We start from the raw sequence: 21,730 nt of genomic DNA on the forward strand, positions 1-21,730 counted from the left end.
CGAAACCTGGCTTGGCTGGTTGTACAACTTTTAATTCCATCGGAAATGGGCGTCCTCTTCCCCGCCCCCGGCACGCGTGCCGGGGAAGGCGGGGAGTCGTGTGCCCGCGGATTAGAGGCTGGCAGGTAGCCCTTGGCTTGTTGCGGCCTCTTCCGCCAGATGGACGGTGCGGTGCTGGACCGCAGGGTCCGCGCTTCGCAGCAGGGTATCCCAGGCTTCTCTACTTGTAATATTTTGCCCTCTACCTGGAGATTGTGGGCACTCCCAAATTATGTGGTCGAGGGTCCCTCTCGCCCCACAGAGTTTGTAGAGATCATTGTCCCTAAGGTCTGGTAGCGCGTGAAACGCCCAGACCGGGTTCATGAACGTATTAGTTTGTAGCCGCCTCCACGCGACAGCTTTTCTATCATTTAGTCTAACGTCTGGCGGGGGTACCAGTCTACGTCCCAATTTATAATGGTCGATGATTTCCCCGTAATTTTGCAGACGCTCGTCGTATGCCCAGTGTTCGGGGGGCTCGACGGCTACCCGGAAATAGAGAGCTCGGGCTAGCTCGTGAGCCACCCCGTTACCAGGGACGGCAGCGTGAGCGGGTGTCTAAATTAACTGAATTTTCCTATTCAGCGTTCTTTGGGTGCGAATTTTGGCCGCCTCCGGCGATATCCTCCCCTTCCCAAAATTTTGAATGGCAGTTTTGCTGTCGCTAATTATGAACTTGGCTTCCGTTCCTACGCAAGTTAGCGCTATCGCGACTTCTTCCGCAGTCTCTATGTTGCGGCCTCTGAAGGCAGCCGCGGATACCGGTGCCCCTCGGCCATCGACTACCGAAGCTACCGCCGCACCTGTTCTGCCACTTGCCGCATCAACATAGACTACTTCCTTTGCTCCCATGTTCTTGAGCTTCGGCTCGTTTGGGCCTTCTTTCGACATTACATTCTGTGGGACGCTAAACAAAGCATGGAACGCAGGCTGAAGAAACAAAAGTGGAACAAGAATCTTAGAAGACGAATCGCGAGGCATAACAAGGAAATTGAAAGCTACGCGATCAAATTGTGCGAACAAAGCTGGCTCAGCAGATGCTACGAAATGGAGGGAAGCATGAATCTCTCCAAAACGTGGGACATGCTCCGGCCTCTGCTGGACCCAACAAATTCAAAAACTCAATCGGGAATAAGATTGGCAAAAGTCAGACACGCCTTTGAAGGAGACGATGCGTCGTTTATGAATAAGAGTAAAAACGTATGTTGCAGACAACCAGCGTTCCCCACTCCCGAGCTACGGTGGCACGGCCCAACGAGGCGCTTGACGCCCCCATCACGGAGGCAGAGGTAAGGGCGGAAATTGTAAGACTAAAAACTAAATCAGCCCCGGGCCCCGATGGGATCACCAATAAAATGCTAAGGAATCTGGACGATGACTCTATTAGTCTTCTAACGGAATTCATTGGAAAAGTTTGGGAAACGAGCCAGTTGCTGCAGATCCGTGGAAAACGGCAAACATAATACTAATACCCAAACCGGGAAAACCCCCGCAATTGGAAAATTTGAGACCGATTTCTCTAACCTCATACGTTGGAAAGTTGCTGGAGCACGTAATACAGACGAGATTAACGTGCTTCATGGAGCAAAACAACCTGTGGCCGCACGAAATGGTCGGTTTCCGACCACACTTGTGCACGCAGGACGTAATGCTCCGACTAAAGCATGATATCATAGACTCGCGATCGAGAGACGCCAAAGTGATCTTGGGCCTAGACCTCACCAAGGCCTTCGACAATGTCAGGCACGAGGCTATCCTCGAAGGGCGGCGCACCTGCTCCTCTCGTGACGTCACGCGGCTCTTGCTGCGCGCACACTCGCGCGAAACTATGCTCTGACCCGCGTAGTATAGCTTTACGCTACAAAACAGGACACCCATGCGCAGAAATTTCTGATGCTGGGGACGCTAATATTGTTACGAGAAGACGACTACGAAACGTTTCCTTCCCTTGCCTCGCGGAAGGGACAAGGAGATGACGACGAAGTGGGACTGCGCTCGCGCATGCACATAACGGGCGGCGCCCATTCACGCGAAACTCGGTCCCGACCCGCGTAGTGTAGCTTTACGCTGCAAAAGGCGCCCGGAGCAGTGCACTTTGGGGAGATTTACTTTCGCGTGACTCGCTTTGGAAAAGCTTTTCGAGCCCGCAATCAATGCGTCACTCCGCTTCCTCGTTATTTCGTCCGCCCGTCGCTACCGGTCAACTGCGGAATACCCCTAGAGCTATACAAAGCTGTGAGAAAAAATTTCTGCCCCATACTGGCTGTTAACCGAAGTATACTTTCGCTTAAACATCGATTCTCTTTAGCATTTTGCTCATTGTACTTTCTGTGCAGTTGTTGGCTGCTACTTACTATATATTGAATACCAGCTAACGCGATAGCTTTAAGGGCTCCGTTCAGCAGAAAACCCGTCGTCGGCGTTGTGAGCGAAAAATGGCGAACATGACGCTGGCAGTTGGAATTGCTGGCCCCTGACATGGCCGCGCACTGACTGGACGTAGCGTTGAGTGACGTTACAGAGCTGATAACTCGGGCCTCTCCCCTTTCATATGGAGGGATAGGGGAGGAGATATCAGAATCCGCCTGCCAGGACCCTTGCGTTCTGAGTCACATTGCCCAACGCCAGGCAGGCACCTTCATATGGATTGGTTAAAGCAGCTGAATGTGGGCTGGTAGCCTGCGCTATCGCTTCATAACCTTGAAGGCAGAACTTTAGTGTCCCAGCAATAATTTTTTATTGCATTACTTTATGACCTCCTTCATCACTGTATTTGTTCATTGTCTCTCTTCTCTTTTGCAACTCGCCTCTCTTTTTCTTCTGTAACTTACCGAGTCGTCTTTTACTACGATGTGTGTGTGTGTGTGTGTGTATATATATATATATATACATATATATATATATATATATATATATATATGTGTGTGTGTGTGTGTGTATACCACGGCTAGCAAAATAACTTATTTGCTTTTATTTTTCAACAAATAATTTGGTGTAAATAGAATTGGTAATCCCAGTGAGGACTGAATGCAATAACATGAGGAAACATCTCAGAGCGAAATCTCTTACCGGTCCACCTAAGCAAGCCATTCACTGTCGCTGTGCAGTTGGCGCAGTGCCAGACACAACGAAGCCTATCCACATCTGTCAGTCACTCATGACATTCATTGCGTCTGCAACCACACAGCCTCTCTATATCACCTAGATTTGCACGCATGTTCATGCGTGTAGAGGTAGCGCTCTCGATTCGCGACGCAAGGAACTTAGTTCGATCCGCACTTTGCACTAATTAACCAGTTTTCCTTATAGCGCAATTGATATAACTTTGCTTGCATATTTTGTTCTTGTTAATGTTAACGGATCAGCACACTGCATCTGCCTGTAACCGCTAAATTAAATTTCCGTATAGGTTACATGAGTGATGAGAACGACGATCTAACCACTCTTTCGTCATTTGAGTCACAACAGTGTTAAACCCAGCCTACCTCAAGAGTCAGAATGATGAGTAAAGAAGAGGCGACGTCACATTTTCATCCCTCACATGACCGACATAGAGCATAGCCATCGCTCGACTAATGAAACCGAAACAATTGAGAAAAATTAAATGCAAATTATTTAGCCGTCACAGGCATACAGATTCGTGCATGGTAATTTGTTCCACAATAAAACAAGCAACCAATTATATGCGTGTGTTCAGATAAGAACAGTAATCGAGGCTCCATGACCATTTTTTTGGTCTTCAATGAAATTTTTATGTGGTAGAATATCTCCACACAAAGGAATGAACCTTAATTAGTTTTGCAAGATGCGCTGTAGTTTTCTCGGGAGGAAATCATATACCAGTAGGGGTGGAAGACGCTGTTTTTGAAATTTTAAAATGTTGAAAGTTTACGAGTCCTGCTGCTTGTACACTAAAATTTTGTCATCCATTATTCTTTACTCAATAAATCAATGCAACTTTTCCTTTCATAAAAGCTATTTAGTCTTTTTTGTTGTTGTTGCAGCTGTTCTAGTAAAAAAGAAAAAATGTTACAAACGTTGCTCCAGGAGTGATGCACTGCAAAAAAGTCCAATTTCAAGCTTGCATGCTGGTATGATGCAGTATGTTACAACATTTTCTCTTTATTATGCAGGTAATAATCTTAATCTCAGGCAAAATTTGAAGCCCTAGACCGCTAGGTGTTTTCTCCACAAAGTATAAAAATCCTCCGAAATTCAAAAGCAGCAAAAAAGGAACAACTGCTATTTCAATTATTCGATTAAAAAAAAAAGAAACATCTTCAAGTTTTATTAGTTTCCTTCAGCAGTCCTCAGTACATCAGAAATACTAGGGATTAAAGACACTGGTTCATTATATTGTTTAAATCAATTAGGATAAATATAAAACAGTACTTGTCCTGAAAGAGTCAATATTCTGCCCTACATTCTGGCATGAAACAATAAAGTGTTGTCACTGAAACTTGTTCTCTGTATTTTCTAGTCCTTGTTCTTTATTCTGGGAAAAATTTGTACCTCTTGAATCGTCCGTTTTTTCTCCATATTGTTTCAATATTGACCAAAATTTAAAAAAGAAATGTAAAATAATGAACAACTTTGACTAAAATTTAAAAAACTATCTCTTCACTTTTTGTCAAAATCTCCTAAGTATACCTTATATTAGGCACTAAAAGTATTGCATTATGCAAACTAAACATATAAAAGTAGTTAGAATAAGAACGTGCACTCAGTTTTAAATATAATTGCTTATGGCTTCCCGTTAAGGAGTAGGCAACAAACATTCAGTTTAGTATTTGCTGAACTCAGTTACATTTTACCTTATGTAGTATCCAAAGCCTTCCCAAATGCTTATGAAGTTGTTTTTTGATTGTTGGCAGGTTTGATGGCAGCTTAAAAGAGAATAGATTAGATATTCCTTGCAATTACATAGGCGAACACAAGGGACAGTTTAACAGTTGTTTTTTTTTAGTTATTGCCAGGTGCAGTGGTATTTAATCCAGTTCTTAATTACATAATCTCATTTCTCGGTTATGACTAAAATTAACAATACTATATTTTTTAAGAACATTTCTCATGTGCACTTAAGTACAACAACAAGCAAAACTCTTTGCAGAACGATAGTCTTAGTGGAAATACGTATTTATGGCAGCAGCACGAATGAGCCGAGATGACTAGTATTCTTGTTAGAAAAGGCTAGCCAACATGGCATGAACCCGCTGTCCACCTAACCTGTAAAGCCTTGAGGGGTTAGGTAGACAGCGGGTTCACTCTGTGCTGTCAACAGAGCTATCTAGCCCAGAGAAAACTCTGGGCTACTTTAACCTACTGTGTACTGCAGGATGCCTCACAGAAGTGCGATGTCAGCTGTACATGCAGCTATTGCAGAATTCACATGGCACACTACATTCAAAAGGTGTGAAGTGAAGCACTAGTAAATGCAATAAAATGCAGACTAAAACATGTGCAGTTATCACAATTTATTTACAGAATGGAATACTAAGTAGTAATAAAAGAAAACTAATACAAGTAAAAGTTCCCTTTCATCTAGGCAACGAAACAATATGTTGCAAGTCACTGTAAAAGAGGTTAAAATCTGAACACGATAAATGACTCGTTAAAATAATATGTACACTGACAAAGCGGGTGGCATGTACTATAGCAGCAGTAAAAGATTACGGGACGCGAGGTTCAGTGCAGTAACCGAGCAATTCGCCTGAAATATATGAAGGTATGCACATTCTTGTTTGCTCGGTAGTGACACAGAGCTACAAAAAAAATATTTTTACGGAAACTCTCGTTCCGTAAACTTTTGCTGCCAACACATTTCACAACCTTTTTTTCTTTTTCTCGCAAATGTAGATCAGGCTTGAAGCTAGAGCAAGGCAGTTAAGAAGTCGTCAAGCTTTTGCTCTTAATGCAACATAACCTAAGTTACGCTCTGCTATAACTGACTAGCTATGTGCTCCATTAGCATTTTTTATCTGCTTACACAAGAAAAAAATGGCAATAAAAATGATCAGGGGCATTTACTGTTATTGCCTTTCATTGTCAAGAAAGGCATAGAAGAAAAGATTCATACATGAGCCTGCCCCATGATGAACATACAATGCAAATGAAAGCGTAAACACACAGTAAAATTACGGAAGTACTAGGTGTAGTAGTTAGCTAGAATGACCGTAACTACGAATTTGAAGACTTGCTTTGTATCATTACAAATGTAGGTATGGGAGCTATGCAAGATCATACTAAGCTATTCCCTGCAGGCTCAGTATGTGAAAGTACCATGGGTTTCTCTAAAAGCAGAAATTTGACAATTCTGTCGACGTCATAATTGAGCAGGTAGTGGAACAGATTAGCAAACCTGCTTCGGTTTTTGAAATAGCAAATAAAAGTACCGTAACAGATCTTAAAAGAGAATAATAGAAAAGCTGAGACATCCATTTCAACATCACAGACGATAATGATGGATTAAAAACGTTGTATCGTCAGGAAGCCTGCTATTGGCACTGTCAGCGATGAAAGGGTCAAGAAATGAATTTAGCTTCTGTTGTCACTAAGGCAGCATCACAAGCAGTGGTAGCGGCAAAAATCCTGTCCCTTGAGACAGGTTGCCCTGCACGGAGCACCAGACTTTTTCGAGCCAGAGCAGAGGCGCCGAGATGAGTTGCTCGTGGTCGACTCATTTGATGCAAAGCTGGAAGGTAAAAAGTGGGACTGCTCATGTAGTTAGCCTCAAGAGAGCAAGAGAAAGAAATACAAAGAGAAAAAGAAAGAAAGAAGAAATGGGTACAACAGAGCTGATCATACAGTTGAAGTCAACCTACCTCACATCTGCAGAACCACGGAAGCTCCTACGGGGTTTTGTATTAAAAGAAGACAGGAGGTTTTGCCTCACGATGCCAGGGTCCTGAAATGGGGGAGAAAAAAAGATGGAGCCCACTATGTACTAAGAATTGGGGACGACATATTTCAGTCACGCGGTCTACAAAGAAGGTAATATAGGCTTCCAAAGCATTGCAGAGTGGTGTTGCAGTGCACTGATGTACAATGCCATCTGCAACACAAAAGACAGAAGTCTGGCACCGACTGCTTTGCTTGTATGTGCTTGCACCAGCGTGTCACAACATACTGCCTGAATTGGATAAACCTTTGTTAAGGGGGGACACGGGTCTTAAGACTAACTTTGCTATTTACTGCCCAAATTTGATGAAACCTTACAGAATTGTTCAGTTCTTTCTGCCCAAATTTGATGAAACCTTACAGAATTGTTCAGTTCTTTCTGCCGATTTAAAATATGTAAACATTTATTTCCTATGGCAATTAGTTCTAAAGGTATTAGAGAATTATTGTCATTGTCTGCTCAAACAATAGGGGAACAAATGCTCATTAGACAACATAGGTACTATAAAGTGTAAGGAATGCAATGTTGGAAGCACATTTTTTTATTTTCACTTGTAAAACTTTTATACCTTGTCTTGAAATCCTTACACAGTTGCCATGCCCGTGAGTGCGAAGTTTAGTGGGCTGCTAAATCTATATTATTAGCTCAATTTTATACTGATTCCAATATTGCGTTCCTTACACTTCATAGTATCCATCTGTATATTAAAAATTAATTTCTGATGAGAATTTTTTTCTCCAATTGTTTCAGCAGACAGTAGGAATAATTCTTTAATACGTTTAGAACCAATTGCCCTAGAAATATTTTCATATTTAAAATCAGTAGAAAAAACTGAACAATTCTATGAGGTTTCATAAAATTTGGGTAATAAATAACAAAACCAATTTTAAGAGCTATATCCCCCCTTAGAGGGTAATGCACTCTACTTTGCAGAGCTTATCAATTGCGACAAGTCGCATTTGACCACAAAAGGAGTTTGCCATGCGAGTGACAACATCGTGTAGGACATGCACCTGGAGGTAAGTCTACTATGCAAATATGTTACCGTATGTTATGTGTCCAAAATACGTAAAAGTATTATCAGCATTGAAATAAAGCAGCATAATCAGAAGCATTGTTTTCGGATGTAGCATGCGACATATACAGCGGTTGCCGCTGACTACCTCGTCTGCTACTGTGAGACAGAGGCCACTCCCAATGCACCACAGCTGAAGTTGCTGATTCATTCACAACATTGCGCTTCATTAAGGTGCCCTAACAGTCACATGTTTGTAGACGATCATGGGAACTGGGACCAAATACTACCATACATCATGTTCGCGTACAACACTGCACTCCATGAAACTACATGCTTTGCTCCGACGCGAAGCCTTTACTACGCTGGATGCCATGTTTCTTCCGGATCTTGTTCCCTCCTTTGTTGTGGGTGCTGACCAATTCATTCGTGATGCAGAAGCCGCAAGCCAACTTGCCCAACAGCGAATTTGGCAACAACAAGAATACGATGCCCAGCGCTACAACCTGCGCCACAGAGAAGAGACTATCACACCTAGCGACCATGTCTGGGTGTAGAGCCCAATCTGTTTGCGAATGCACTTTTAAAAGCTTCTTCGCCATTACTTTGGCCCCTAAATGGTGCTCAGCCGCCTCAGCACAGTGAACTAAGAGGTGCTCATGCGAGGAATTGTCTGCTCCTCTTGACAGCTGAAGTCTGAAGTAGTCCTCGTCGCAAGAATGAAGTTGTATTATAACCGCTGAACTCTTCCTAGGGCCCAAACAAGAGCCAGAGATTAGCCTGTATAACTTGCCCCACTTATCCATCCCTTCCCCACGAATGCGGCATAGAGTCAATGCCTTTTCGAAGGGAGGGGGCAATGCCACACCGCTGCTCCTCTTCTGGTGCCACCATATGGCCGAACCATATCTTGAACATGGCCGAGCATCTTCTTCGTCCCTCTCGAGCTTCGCCTGATTAAAGGCCAGCTGGGATGTCCTGTTTTTTGCCACATTTGTCAGTGACAATATGGTCTGGTTTATTATATTAAGACTTTTGCAGTCGGAGAATAAGTACCGACACACAGTGAAAGAGGTTTCTGCAAGGGCATGAATGCTAGTAGACTCAAAAGCCTGGTAATATTCGGGACATGCGTGCTCCATGCCCTGCAAGAGACATCACCGGTTGACTAGTTCGTGAGGCAAGATGAAATTCAAGCTCAGTGAAAGCACTGCAGGTATGTTGTTTGCCTCATTTATTTTGGCTCTTTCTTTGGCTATTTAGTTTAGCTATTTCTGATAATAATAGCTATGCATTCACGAAATCTGTAAATTTCACGGGTAAATGGTGTAAATGGGGTGCTTCCCGTGAATGGTGCTGAGACAGGCACATTGTTTTATCACACGTGGACAAGTTTTCATAATTGGCTACTTTTCAAAAATCTATGAAGTCAGCGTCTCAGCAAGGCTTATTTTCCAACCAAAAGGCCTCCATCGACACTTTCTGGGTCAAGAAAAAGTGAAAAAGCAGGTGACCCTTAAGGCGCATTAACACTTGCAAGTTGTGGATGTCGCATACTTGATTTTGGTCTAGTATTCGGTTGACATCAGCACTGATAAAGCAGGGAGAAAGCATAGCTGATTGGCAAACAAGTCTTACACGAGGAGAGAGACACAGGACAATTCTCCATCTGTTTACTACTGTAGCAGCTGTATTAAACCATTGTGCCCTCTTCACACCTGCCCAAGCCATCTTGGTCAACTGGCTAAATTTTAGAGTTTATGCAGAAAGGAGAACTTGACTTTTCATTTCCACAAGAATGTGAAATTACTCAGAATGAAAGCCCCTGGTTGCAAAACAAGCCTTGCAGAAAAGCTCAGAGGAATTCGTACAGGTTCACATGTGGATCTGTTTTTTTTTTCTTTTTGCCAGTATTTTTAAATTTTGTATTTTTTTTCTTGGCTGTACTATCAGGAGGTCGCGCTCCAATTCCACAAATACAACATATTCCATAAAATGAAAAATGAAAAGGTAATTAATGCATTTAATTATAAAACTAACAAACTAACTAAAGTAGTCTTCCTCTTACATTAGCAGTGCGCCATAGCCGTAGCCCTACGGATAAAATAAGATAAGGAAAGTGAAAGAACATTACTCTATTAAAAAAAAAAAAAAGATGTAGTTACTGTCTGGTGGTTGCACCTAATATAGTAGTTTTCATTGTTTCTGACGAAAAATCCTTATTTGGCTCTGTGATGGTTACCAGCACCAAGGTACATAAAGACAGGTGCATGCACTGATAAAAGAATTTTTATAATAACTTGTTCTTAACAAAACCGTAGAGGCAAAACGTTGAGTGCTTCAAATTTAGTGCTTGGCCCCTAATGCTGTTTGAAGGAGATGCCTGTGCAATATGATTATATCTTTGCAATAAACTATTAAACGGTGGCTAAAATAGCCACGACAAGGAAATGGCTGCAACTGTGAGGCATCAGGTAGATATATTTTTGCATGGAAAAGGAGAGCAAAGGAATGGCAAACAGATTGTACTTGACAAACCCAAAAAAGCTGTGGCATAGACAGGATGTGGCGAACAGCAAGCAGGGGATGTTGAGGTAATGTAAAAGGAGAATTGCACGTACACCTATTAAACACGAGATACGCAATTGCAACAGCTACTGGCACAGATACTATCTCCCTTTAGAAACAACAACAACAAAAAACAATGGTACAAGTGCCATCCACCGTAACGAGCACTAATATTATTTAGGAAAGTTAAGGGCATCATATAAGAACCCATCACTGACACTTTGGATGTTGTGTCTTTGTTTGAGAGAACCGAAACCTAGGCACAATTTGAGCCAAGTGCTAAATGAAGTAACAGAACTCGCCTTTCTGGCAGACTGCAGCAAGAGCTTCTCTGGGCTGGCTATGGGAGTTGATGTGGCTGGAACTGTGTCTGGCGGACTGAGGACTTCTTGGCTTTCAGACAACCAACGCGACACTTGAGCAGCACGTTCATCTGCCTCGCTATTGCTGGCGAGCGACGTTGATCTCGGTTCTTCGAGGAGAGGGGTGCTGCTCCGTGACCCTGGAGAGAATGCATGAGTGCGTTGCCCTGAAGATCCTGCAGCAAGGTGAAGAGAAATAAGTGGAAGTTTCAGACAGCAGGGCTTGAATAGAGCACAAGATCAGTGCTAGCCCTTTCTAAGCTCTGTACATGCAAGCTACTGGAGATTGTTTTTGCTAACTCGGCTTATCACCAATGATTCAAGGAAAGTAGGTTTCTGCATTTTATACAAAATGCACTTGTGACCCATTTGAGTCACATTTAACGTGAATGGCGACATGTATCAAGGGAGGCTGGTGCAACTTTCCATTTTGCTAGCTTGAAAAGTGGGTGCTGCATTTATCCGGGAGGCTGCAGCATCAGCCACAAAAGTAACTTACTTTGGTCAAAGTCATCAAGTGACAGCAGTGCTGGACCAGCTGAAAGCGAGCTGCTTACAAGTGATGCATTGTGTCCATTGCAATAGGGTCCTCTGCAAAGGAGAAATAAAAATTACAAGGGTTCAACGCTGCTGAACCAAATATTGAGCGAAAGCATTAGCTGCGGGTGACCGAGCGTTCTCTTTTTCTTTTTCCTCAGCCCACATATAAAGCCCCGCTTTAACCAAGCCGTATGAACATGCCTTAGTGGCCTATAGGGGTAACGTGAATGCCAAGGTCCTAGCAGGCCGATACTGACATAACCGTCCCATGTGAAACGAGAGATCCAAGTTGGCAGCTCTTGCCAGCCCCTCTCGCTTTTGTGTCACGTGGGGTGTGACGTCACGTGCTGCGCCGTGGCTGCGACCACGCTACGCCGACCACTTCAGTTGGTAGCCCAGCTCTCACCCTAGTGTCACGTGGGGTGTGATGTCACAGCATCACGTGGGTGCGGCCGCGCCACGCTGAAGGCTCGAAACGTAGAGTAACACTGCTTTCGCAATAAAATGGGGGGTGAGCGGGAAAGAAATGTAAAACCTTTCTGCCAACAGTGGTTGTTGATGTTAGGATACTTCAGGTGTGCTAAAGAAGAAGCAACGATCAGGACAGTGTGACTAAATATACTTGCCTCAATGAAGTGGAGACTGTCGAGGCATTGTGTAGGTCATGAGGCACCGCTTTGAGAGCAGAGTAGCTGGAGAAACGCCACCGGCACAGGCCCCGAATGCCAGTGTCAGCTGGTGAACAGATAGATGAAAGAGCAATGATGAGGAGAGAGTTAAAGGAGTGAAAAAAAAAAAAATCTAAAGTTTTCTATTGTGCAGCTTCGATAGAGGCTTCCACATCATTCCCAAAATTGCAAAAGACCTCTAGAATACAAACGAAACCTTGCTTTCACTCCTCTGCACACCAATATTCAGGGGTGCCTTAAGTACTCTACAGCAAACTGCGGCCAGGGCTCGATCAAGGCTAGCTGTACCAGGACAGAAAATGATAGATGGCATCCATGACTTTCCGTAGCAGCAATACAGGCATCCCAGCAATACTAAACTCAAAGGAGATCTTAAAATGACTCCATATATTGCTAATTCAATATATATAAGACGTGCCAACAGACCATCTTTTCTGTAACCAAGAAGTGTCTCACACTGCGTGGTACAAATGCCATTGGAGTTGGTATTTGCAGCAAAGTTGCAGAGGATTGTGCTTTTGTAAAAGGTGAGGCTGAAACGTGGAGGCTAACCAAGAGAGTTCTACTTAAGTTGAGGACAACCCAGAGTGCTATGGAACTAAAAATGGTAGGGGTAACATTAAGAGATAGGAAGCGTGCACAGTGGGTCAGAGAAATAACTCAAGTTATCAACATTCTAGTGGAAATTAAGAAGAAGAAATGGACATGGGCAGGACATGTAGTGCGAAGAGAGGATAACCGATGGTCGTTGAGGGTAACAAACTGGATTCCAAGGGAAGGAAAGCGTAGCAGGGGGCGACAAAGTTAGGTGGGCGGATGAGATTAAGAAGTTCGCAGGGGTCATGTGGATGCAACTAGCACAGAAGCGGGTTAAGTGGAAAAATATGGGAGAGGCCTTCGCCCTGCAGTGGGTATAGTCAGGCTGATGATGATGATGATGATGATGAAAAGGCAGCATGCCAATCAAAAGAGGTCCAATTCTGTTAATGGTGCACCATAAATTCCATATTACCTCAATTAAAAGAGGGCACAGCTTATTTCTTCATCTCCTTTGGCAGCAAAGCAGGTCATAAGAGGGCCGCTGCAAGCCTTCGGCAAGCTTGGCTGCCTTCACCGCACAGCAGCTGGTGTACCGAACACAGACTTCCCCGCATGGCAGAAATGTTGCATTGAAAACAAGCAAGCCAGACCGAAGGTCACTTTCAAGAGGACTACAGTCACAACCTCACACAGTTCAGCAGCACTAGCGCCACCAGCCAGTGCCCGAGGACGCTCAAGCGACAAGGCTAGCAAGTCTTTTCCCAAAATTTCAGGTTTTTTTTTCCGGCTTTCACATGTCTAGTAAGACATGCTTTATTTCCAAAAATTTGCCAGTGCCCAAGGGTTCCTAACTGCATTCCATAGTATTTCCCGAGCGCTTCACGGGTTTGTTCCCCCCCAAAAATTTATGTGCACCTTTCCTTGACCCACTTTCTTTGGAGACAGGCTGCAGATGCACTTGATTATACCAGGCTGCTTCAATTTATACTTGCTTATTATTATTGAATGTAACCTTTTTTTCTGATGGGTTATGCACATCTATGTTTTCAGTGCATAGCCGGGAAGGATGGAGACCTCAGACCCATGTGGTTTCTCAGTACCCCTTTGGAAGCCATAGGGGGTTCTCCAATGGCTGAAACGATTGAGCACCATTTCTATAATGATGAAATGCAGGCAAAACTTGTGCGAGTACGTATCACACTGTTGCTATACATTTTCACGGCTACAAAGAGCAGATGAGTCTTTTAGGTATCTGCTCCACAATTTCAAAGTAGTTTGCCCGTGATTGTGCGTTGACTACACTGTGGATGCATGCTAGAAAAAAAAAACATAAAAGGAATGGAAGGACACATGAGAAAACATCCCATTCAAGAGTTGCAGCTTGTTCATGGGAGCATGAACTCTGTTGTACTATGCTGAATTGTTGGTATTACTGCAGAAAACCATTCTCCTTCAGGTAGGAGAAGTTATATGCATGCTGAAGTAAAACGTTCTTTTGCATGTGCGAGAACAGTTTTACAGAGGACCAAGAAAAATAACTGCAGCATTGCTGGAGGTGTGATGGAGAATACTGGAAAAAAGAAAAAAAAAGAGGGGAGGGACACTTCCACTTTAAAGAGTATAATGCAAGAGCATTAGCGGCTTGTGTAAGCTACAAAATCACTAATCTTTTATTTCAGCCTTTATCATATATAATCTCACACATACTCATCAGCATGTAGATGTAAGCTGTCACATTATGTGAAAAATTATCTGACAGATATATGAACCAGTGCTTTAATAAGCCCTACAAATGAGCCTGAATATCTTGGATTCAATGATCTCAGAGGGTTCAATTCCCATCTTGCCCACCCATCACAAAGAAGCTGCCAACTCTGCCATACCAGGTGGTCTCTGACGTTGCACAATCCGGTTTTGAGCTCACGATAATAAACAAATTCTTTGTAGAACAGAGCTTTTGACACTAAAGCATTAAAGAAAGAAGGAAAAAAAAAGCTCATGCACACACCTGCAATGAAGACAGCCAGGAGTAGAGACATTGGGCCAAAGTGAAGACTACAGCCTCCCTGAAACTCTGCAACAGCATTCATGGGCACGATGAGCAGCAGGACAAACCGTGACACCATGGAGAAGTTGAGAAATGCAGCGAGGAGCATGGCAACCAGGAGGTAGCCGAAGTGCAGCACACAGCAGTAGATGGAACTCAGCTGGTCGCCTGCACAGGGAAAGTTTCCACCGAGGGTGGGGGTAAAATGTGCTGACCTCCTCAAGAACACCACAGATAGCTAAGAGCATTTGCGTTGACCTTAGATGCCTATTTACCATAAAATCCGTCATGTGCCAAACACAGTGTTTAATATGTCAGTCTGGTGGAGGAAATGTAAAGCCAATGACCAACTCACTGAACCACTTCCACTCCGCCATTTGGCGCTTTGCATTGAAATTTCGGAAATAAGGATTTCATGACGCAGTATACAGTGTAGTTTGAAAACATGTGGCAACAGATGTGTGCAAACACATTGTGAGCAGCAAGCATTGGTGTAGTAAAATCAAGATAGTAACTATATTAGCAAAAACCACAGTTAATACTATTCTTAATACTTCTTAGTACAGTTAATACTATTCTGTTACAAGTTAGCACTGATGAGTCCTTTTGAGGAGCAAGTGCACTAGTTGGTTTACTGCTTTGTCCACTGTCAGTCTGTTAGGCCACTTGTCTACGGAAAAAAACAAAAACTTTATGTACCATTATGTATAATTTATGTACCAGTGCCAGTGCTGGAAAAAGAAGCCTAAAAGGCAGAAATGAAATTGTTTTTAAGTTTTTGTTTACCTTCATGAAGGACACAGGAGTACTTGATTTATGCTGTTGTAAGCTAATCTCAGTAGATGTAAAGGAGTGCATCACCACCTGCATTTGACTAAACTTACCAGGAAGCAAGGCTATTAGGAATGGAGGGAATGTAAAATTAGTCATTAGCTATTGTGATTTCACTTTGTGAAAACAGTTTAATATCAAAGACAAGGAAGAACTAACAAAATAGGAAACTTGGATGGTTAAATAATGCAAACTAAGCAGATAAAGAAAGACTATAACATCAAAGGTGGCACTTGTACCATAAAAAATAGTAAGGAACATTAACTAATGGGGCAGAGAAGAAAACTAACCTGTGCTATGCAGGTATTTGAGTAACCAGCCGAACTTGCTGTCGACATCCTTCCTCAATGTTTCAATTGTCTGCTGCACGTAGCCGATGCTTGCATTGATCTTGCCAAGATTGCCAAGGGTCTCCTCAAAACGCTCAGCAGCAGTTTCTTGGCGGGACAACACATCTTGAGCAGTTTGTTCTGAAATATGCATACAAGAGAGCAGCATGAATACAGCCTTCAAGAGGCAGACAGTATACTAGTAGTGCAGGTCATGTGCCTGCGATTACTATGCATAGTTATGCAGAACAGCATGTTTGAATGTGCAGACAATCTTTTCTATTTTTGCTTCACAACACTCCCGACTGCTCAGTAAACAAGTAGCCCTTATTTTGAAGTGTCATATGGAACTTGATGGTTGGTTTGGTTTATGGGATTTGGTGTCCCAAAGTGACTCAAGGCTATAGAGAGACACTGCAGCGGAGGGCTCGGGTAATTTTGACCACCTGGGGTTCTTTAACGTGCCCCGACATCACACAGCACACGGGCACCTTGCTTTCGCCTCCATAGAAAAGCGGCCGCTGAGCCCGGAATTTGATCCCACATCCTTGGGCAATATATGGAACTTGAAGCAGTAAGGAAAGCATATACAGCAGACTCTTCAGCATAACCTACTAATATTAGCACGTGCAAATAATTGGAAGCTTAAAGCAAACACAGGACGTCACAGCTTGCTCAGTGCGCCAAGGACAGGAATACACGAATGAAGAAGCATGCAAAGAATACCAAGCCTTTGTTGCAGGAACATGGCATAGTTGTGCACAGCAGCCAAGTCTTTCAGCAACTCCTTATGATTTGCCTGGCGTTGCTGTTCATTGGTAAGCATTGTTGTGCTGGCAGCATCTTTGGGGAAAGAAAAGAAAGATATACAGGGCAAAGTCGCATTACCGCTCAAATAAAAGATGACTACAACATGAGTTTCTAATTCAGCAAGACTCCTCCTGAATATGTATTCAATTTTGGGTTTTTATTTAGGACATAAAAATAAAAAATAACCAGGCCTTACAAATGTGCCAGCATGGCCTAGGTACAGCGAGTCTGACTAGACTGAAGTGTGAAGGCTACATTACAATCTTAGCCTGCCATCTATAAGACTATGCCCGAACTGGCAACTCTGCCAGCTCTGTCATTTCATTAATCTCATGATGTCACACAACTCGACGACCGGTCAGTGCACAACCATGTCACCTGCCAGAGACACAGCTTTGCTGTTCTACAATTTGGTGACATGATCTCACAAACAACTGAAAGTTCATACAACCAATCTAGTCCGTTCAAAGGTACCAGATGCAACTATGAAATCAGTTTATTTTTTTTTTCAAAGGCTAGAAACATCAGGGAACCAGTTCTTACCGAGTTTTTTGCGAATGCTGATGGTCATCTGAGCCAGTTCTCTTTGGCCAGCAGCAATAAGAGCCTTTTCAAGCATCAGCTCCTTGAGGTTCTGCGCGACAAAGTCCTGCACAGTCTGCTGGGAGCTTTTCAGCACCTCTTGTTGCTGCATCAAAGCCTTTTGGCCCGAAGACATGGTCTCCAATGTCTGACTTGTCAGTGCGGTCACTTTCTGCTGCTCTTCCTCCAACTTGGACATGGCTTTCACCTTTTGAGAGAAAGGATAGCAAGAACAAGGCCTCCATAGGGTTAAGAAAGAAACAGTGGATAAAATTTAACAACCATTCCTGGGATGAGCGCTCAGTGAGAAGAGTTTGTGTTGGGAGGCATTTTCGAGTAGCACAGACCAATGGGTTTGTTGTTTTTTGCTTTGAATTACTGCAGCACAATAAAGGACAAAAATAGCGACAAAGGTAGCACGAACAACAATATTAAAAAAAATTTAATAAGCCTATCAAAACATGCACATTACACATAAAACCAAGAACTATATATCAAGAAAGCAAAACTCTGGTATGCCACTATGCTCTGGGACGTATATTTTAATTTCTTGTGCAATGGAGGCATCCACTTCTTTGAATGTCAAAAAGTGCAATGATTTGTTTTCCCCTCAGGTAATACACTGCCCTCTTTCTCTTGGTGGGCAGCCTGTGAATGATAGCAGGCACTCTTTGTCTATGAACACATGCGGAACAAATATCGACCACCATGAAAACCAATGGTCACACATGCTAGGCAGCCTGCAGAAATCTCAGAGGTGATGAAATGGGTCATATGAAAATTTACCTCCACAGCAACAAAACACTCCATGCTACAAGAACTGACTACGAGACTTATAATAATAAAAGAAAGATCTGTGGAAGTAGATGAAATGTTGCATTTGCCCTACACAACAAAGTATGAACATGTTCTTGACCATGTAAATTGTGCTGAGAGAATTTTGTTTATTCAGGTGAGTCATACCAGATTTATACATATACTTATTCAATCCGGTTAGTTTTTGTTCCATTCTTGCAGCTTAAAATTGTTCCAGAACATCTTATCAATATAATGAATGAACCCTCCAAAATTTATTTTGAATTTTTGGGAAAAGAGTGCATTCATTATGTGAATAAGCAAGGAATATGCACGCCGCCAAAAAAAAAAAAAAAGACAGGGGGACACTGTGCTCCCCTTGTGGATCTTCTTTCGCATACATGCACTTTGCAACTTGCCTAATCCCTTTGAGTCTCTATTGTTTCGCACATCATTAGTATAGTCATCAGTTACCACACTGCGTGAATGACTACCCGATGTAGATACAAAGCCCTGCTTTAACCAAGAATGTGCCTGCAATGCCTAAGGGCGGGGAAGCTGACTGTAGACTCAAGGGTGGGTTTCATTCCTATCTCGCCCTCCCATCTCAAAGGAGCTGCCCAAGTCCACACTTCCTGCAAACCTAGCCATGTTATGTGGTCCTGTGACATCCAATATCCCGATGACCAGCCGGTGTAAGGCCGTGTCATTTGCCAACTAGAACCTACCACAGGCACGCTTGCAATTTTTCGCTGACAACATCAATGCTAAGCTAATAACACAGATGACCAATATTCTGGAAAACTTGGCCCTGAATGCTTTGATGTTAAATGTTTTTAATTGGCACTTAAGCTGTTCTTCATTAATGCCATGTCTTCTCGCTTGCTGCCCTGGCAATAGTGTTCTACAAAAAGTACTTCTTGCCAGCCGTGTAAAGGAAGCCCCATTCTCAGCATACCTGTTCGTCAGTGGTCCAAACCAACTTGTTGACAGTCATTTCGGTCTTAGCATAGAACTGCTGCTGTCGAATGTTGTAGCAGACTGCTCTGGCACGATTACTAATCAGGTGATATGTATTCCAGGTGTGCTGGTCCATACCCTTCGTGCAGTCACGCAATGACTGAAAAGAACAGTGTGCAAATCCTTTGTTAGCGATAAAATGTGCACCTCATAATGTGTGCTCACTATTATTGGGTACACTGAAGCAAAAGGGTGGTTAGAAGTTTGGACTATTAGAAAAGTAGGTACATGAAATTTTGAGTGATCATGGGCACACAGAGAAAGGACAGAAATTGACCTACCTAGGAAAAAAACAAATGCAGTGCCAAAAAGCAACACAATGTGGGAAAAGAAACAATACGGGGAAATAGGTCATTATGAAGATACAAAATGCAAAAATAATGGTACCACTGCTGCTTGTGAAAAATGGAGGGAAGGGGCAATGTCAGTAGTATTGGCAAAAAGAGGAACTGCCTCACACTTTCTAAACTCCTGGAGTTTAAAAACTGTTGCTGGAAAAATGACCTTGTCTTGGGCCACGCAGCATTAATTTTTTTAGTTTTCTTCCTTATCCCTAAAGTACATGCTGTTGGTTTGTTAACATGGCTGCCAACACATGAACATGAAGACCAGTTCACAGGGTGAAGAGCATTCCATACAGAAGCACCAGCAAGCATGAAGACGCACACACAACAAAAACAAAAAAGTAAACTTTCAAAGGCAAGCCTGCAGTAACAACCAAGAATATGCCACGACTTTCCAAATACAACTCTAGACACTGAAACCAGCGGCATCCCACCCAGACGTTGTGTATATGTCAGTGCAGTAACCAAAAAATGTGGATACTTTTACCACAATACCTTCATAGTTGTAATTTGATGTCTCAGAAACAGTGTTACAAAAACAAGACTTTTTGCACAGCACAAAATTATAGATGCACATATAGATGGACAGCATGAGGTGCACTACTACGAGGGAGTATTTATTGAAACTGACAGCCTACCCTATTACATTCAGTCGATTGAAAACATTGCAACTGCTATTGCACATGTTGGAAATACTTTTTTCATGCCCATCACTATTAGTTCTAAAAGACCATAAAACGAACATTACCATCTCGTCAGTGCAAGGGAATGTGGCCCGACCTTCAACTGCTGACTGACAGTTTAAAAGTCTGACGCTCAGCTTTCCAAGCTCCTCTTCATTGAGCTGCGAGCAAGAGGTCTTGAGCCCAAGCAGAACCTGGAACAGACAAAAGGTGGTTTATTACCAAAAAGCACAAATCAATACGAGAATTACAGAACGGCAGCACAGAAAAAACAAAAAACAAAAAACAAACAAATAAATTGTATACATAACTGAGAACTATACTGGCACGCAGTAAGTGCAGACGGTATTTTTATCTCGTTAAAAAGCCGCGCTCGGCTCTATTCGCCCTTAAAGTGGCGATCAGCTGCCTTTAGCCAGCTGGAAGGCTGAAGGAAATCAATTCCTCAGTAATGAATTGCCTCAGTAAGGTTTCTTTAAAAACCTAAGACGAAGAAAGTAAAACAAAGGCACTGCGCACATAGCACCGCCAGTGCCCTCTCAAACCGCCCAAGTCGCTCATAAATACGCAAAGCATGGACGACCTAACATGTCTGTCCACTTCGCCCAGTTTACCGAATTTTAGCACCGCGTCAAACCCTTGAAGTGATTAACATAACTGAGGGATAGGAGCAATTAATTTTTAGGCAGGGCAAGAAATACTAAGCGCATCATGGACCTACTTATTACATTTTCTATTGGTAGCTCCAGGCGGTTTTTACAATACGAGCATAATCCCAAAACCTGTTTCACCTTGTGGTGGCATGCGTCCAACGTCGACATTTGAAGACCGTACTTTTTCCCCTCCTGGAGGAATTCGTCGTCGGCTGTTTTCATTTCGAACGGGACCACAGCAGCTGTTCCATCCTTGTTGAAGTCTTTCAAGTCTCCTTCAACAGGAGGAGCGGCCGCCGGCTTGGTTGTAAACCAATCGAGGAAGCAATTAGCAGGGCACACAACACATAAAAGAAAAACCACCGCGTAGCAGTACATGGCTTACAAGCTCAGCCTCGCTTCAAGTAATAAAACAAATTGGCAAGTCTCAACGTGTCCAAGCCTGCACCACGGAAGTTGGACAAAGCTTTATCTACAGCACCGATACAGGCAAAACTGAGCTATTCAAATTGGAACGCAACATCCTCTTTAAAGGTCCCAAAGCACGCGATTGGTCATCTTCGATGATGATGATGATGTCTTCTTACAAGAACTTAAAATAAAGTTAAACGTTTAAGATACTGTAGATTTAAATGTTATTATAATATGTAAATTTGCAATAAACGCAAATTTAGTTTTAACTTTCTTGATTTTAATTTACTAGTTTTTTTTTTTGCATGCTTTAACTTGACACGTTGAAGAATTTTGTGTTTGAAAAAAAAATATTTTAAAGCATTGTAGTGTAAAATTTTTATTAGTTTGATTTTAGTTGCTCCGGTTTTGCCTACACAAAGAAAAAAACCAAGCCAAGCGAAACTGCGTGGCAGGCTGCCAGCGGCTGGTTCAACATAAGCTGTGCGCGCGTGTTTTCGTAGTTTTCGCGGGTTTCGAGTTTTCATGCAAGAGTACGACAGCTGACAGCCAGCTACAGCCGCCAGAGAAATCA

The 21,730-nt window shown here is 42.9% G+C and overlaps 1 protein-coding gene across 2 annotated transcripts; it reads right to left on the reverse strand.

Moving 5' to 3' along the window:
- Positions 1 to 5,486: 5,486 nt before the first annotated feature.
- LOC146196944 (protein brambleberry-like) lies at positions 5,487 to 21,285 on the reverse strand. Of its 2 annotated transcripts, none has more exons than XM_084598668.1 (12): positions 20,884 to 21,285; positions 20,158 to 20,286; positions 19,004 to 19,165; positions 17,212 to 17,458; positions 16,585 to 16,701; positions 15,820 to 15,999; positions 14,660 to 14,866; positions 12,049 to 12,157; positions 11,382 to 11,473; positions 10,823 to 11,022; positions 6,861 to 6,943; positions 5,487 to 6,730 (listed from the first exon to the last, which is right to left on the reverse strand). In XM_084598668.1, the coding sequence occupies exons 1-12, from the start codon at positions 21,121 to 21,123 to the stop codon at positions 6,601 to 6,603; spliced, it is 1,896 nt and encodes a 631-aa protein (XP_084454794.1). In that variant the 5' UTR covers positions 21,124 to 21,285; the 3' UTR covers positions 5,487 to 6,600. The 2 variants fall into 2 exon arrangements, with proteins under 2 accessions (XP_084454794.1, XP_084454793.1); XM_084598667.1 differs by having other exon boundaries at positions 10,823 to 11,058; positions 20,884 to 21,284.
- Between the last annotated feature and the right edge of the window lie 445 nt (positions 21,286 to 21,730).

Source organism: Amblyomma maculatum, chromosome 3 (genome assembly GCF_055883805.1).
Source record: "Amblyomma maculatum isolate TAMU_Amacu chromosome 3, ASM5588380v1, whole genome shotgun sequence".
Lineage (NCBI taxonomy): Eukaryota > Metazoa > Arthropoda > Arachnida > Ixodida > Ixodidae > Amblyomma > Amblyomma maculatum.

What these genes read in the sequence shown, in the direction of transcription:
- LOC146196944 (XM_084598667.1), bottom strand. Translation starts at nt 21,123, where the DNA reads ATGTACTGCTACGCGGTGGTTTTTCTTTTATGTGTTGTGTGCCCTGCT. An exon ending in TGCTGCAGTCTGCCAGAAAG is followed by an intron (nt 6,944 to 10,822) that starts GCGAGTTCTGTT and finishes CCCCCATTTCAG; the next exon opens with GACCCTGGCATCGTGAGGCA. An exon ending in CGTGGTTCTGCAGATGTGAG is followed by an intron (nt 6,731 to 6,860) that starts GTAGGTTGACTT and finishes TTTACCTTCCAG; the next exon opens with CTTTGCATCAAATGAGTCGA.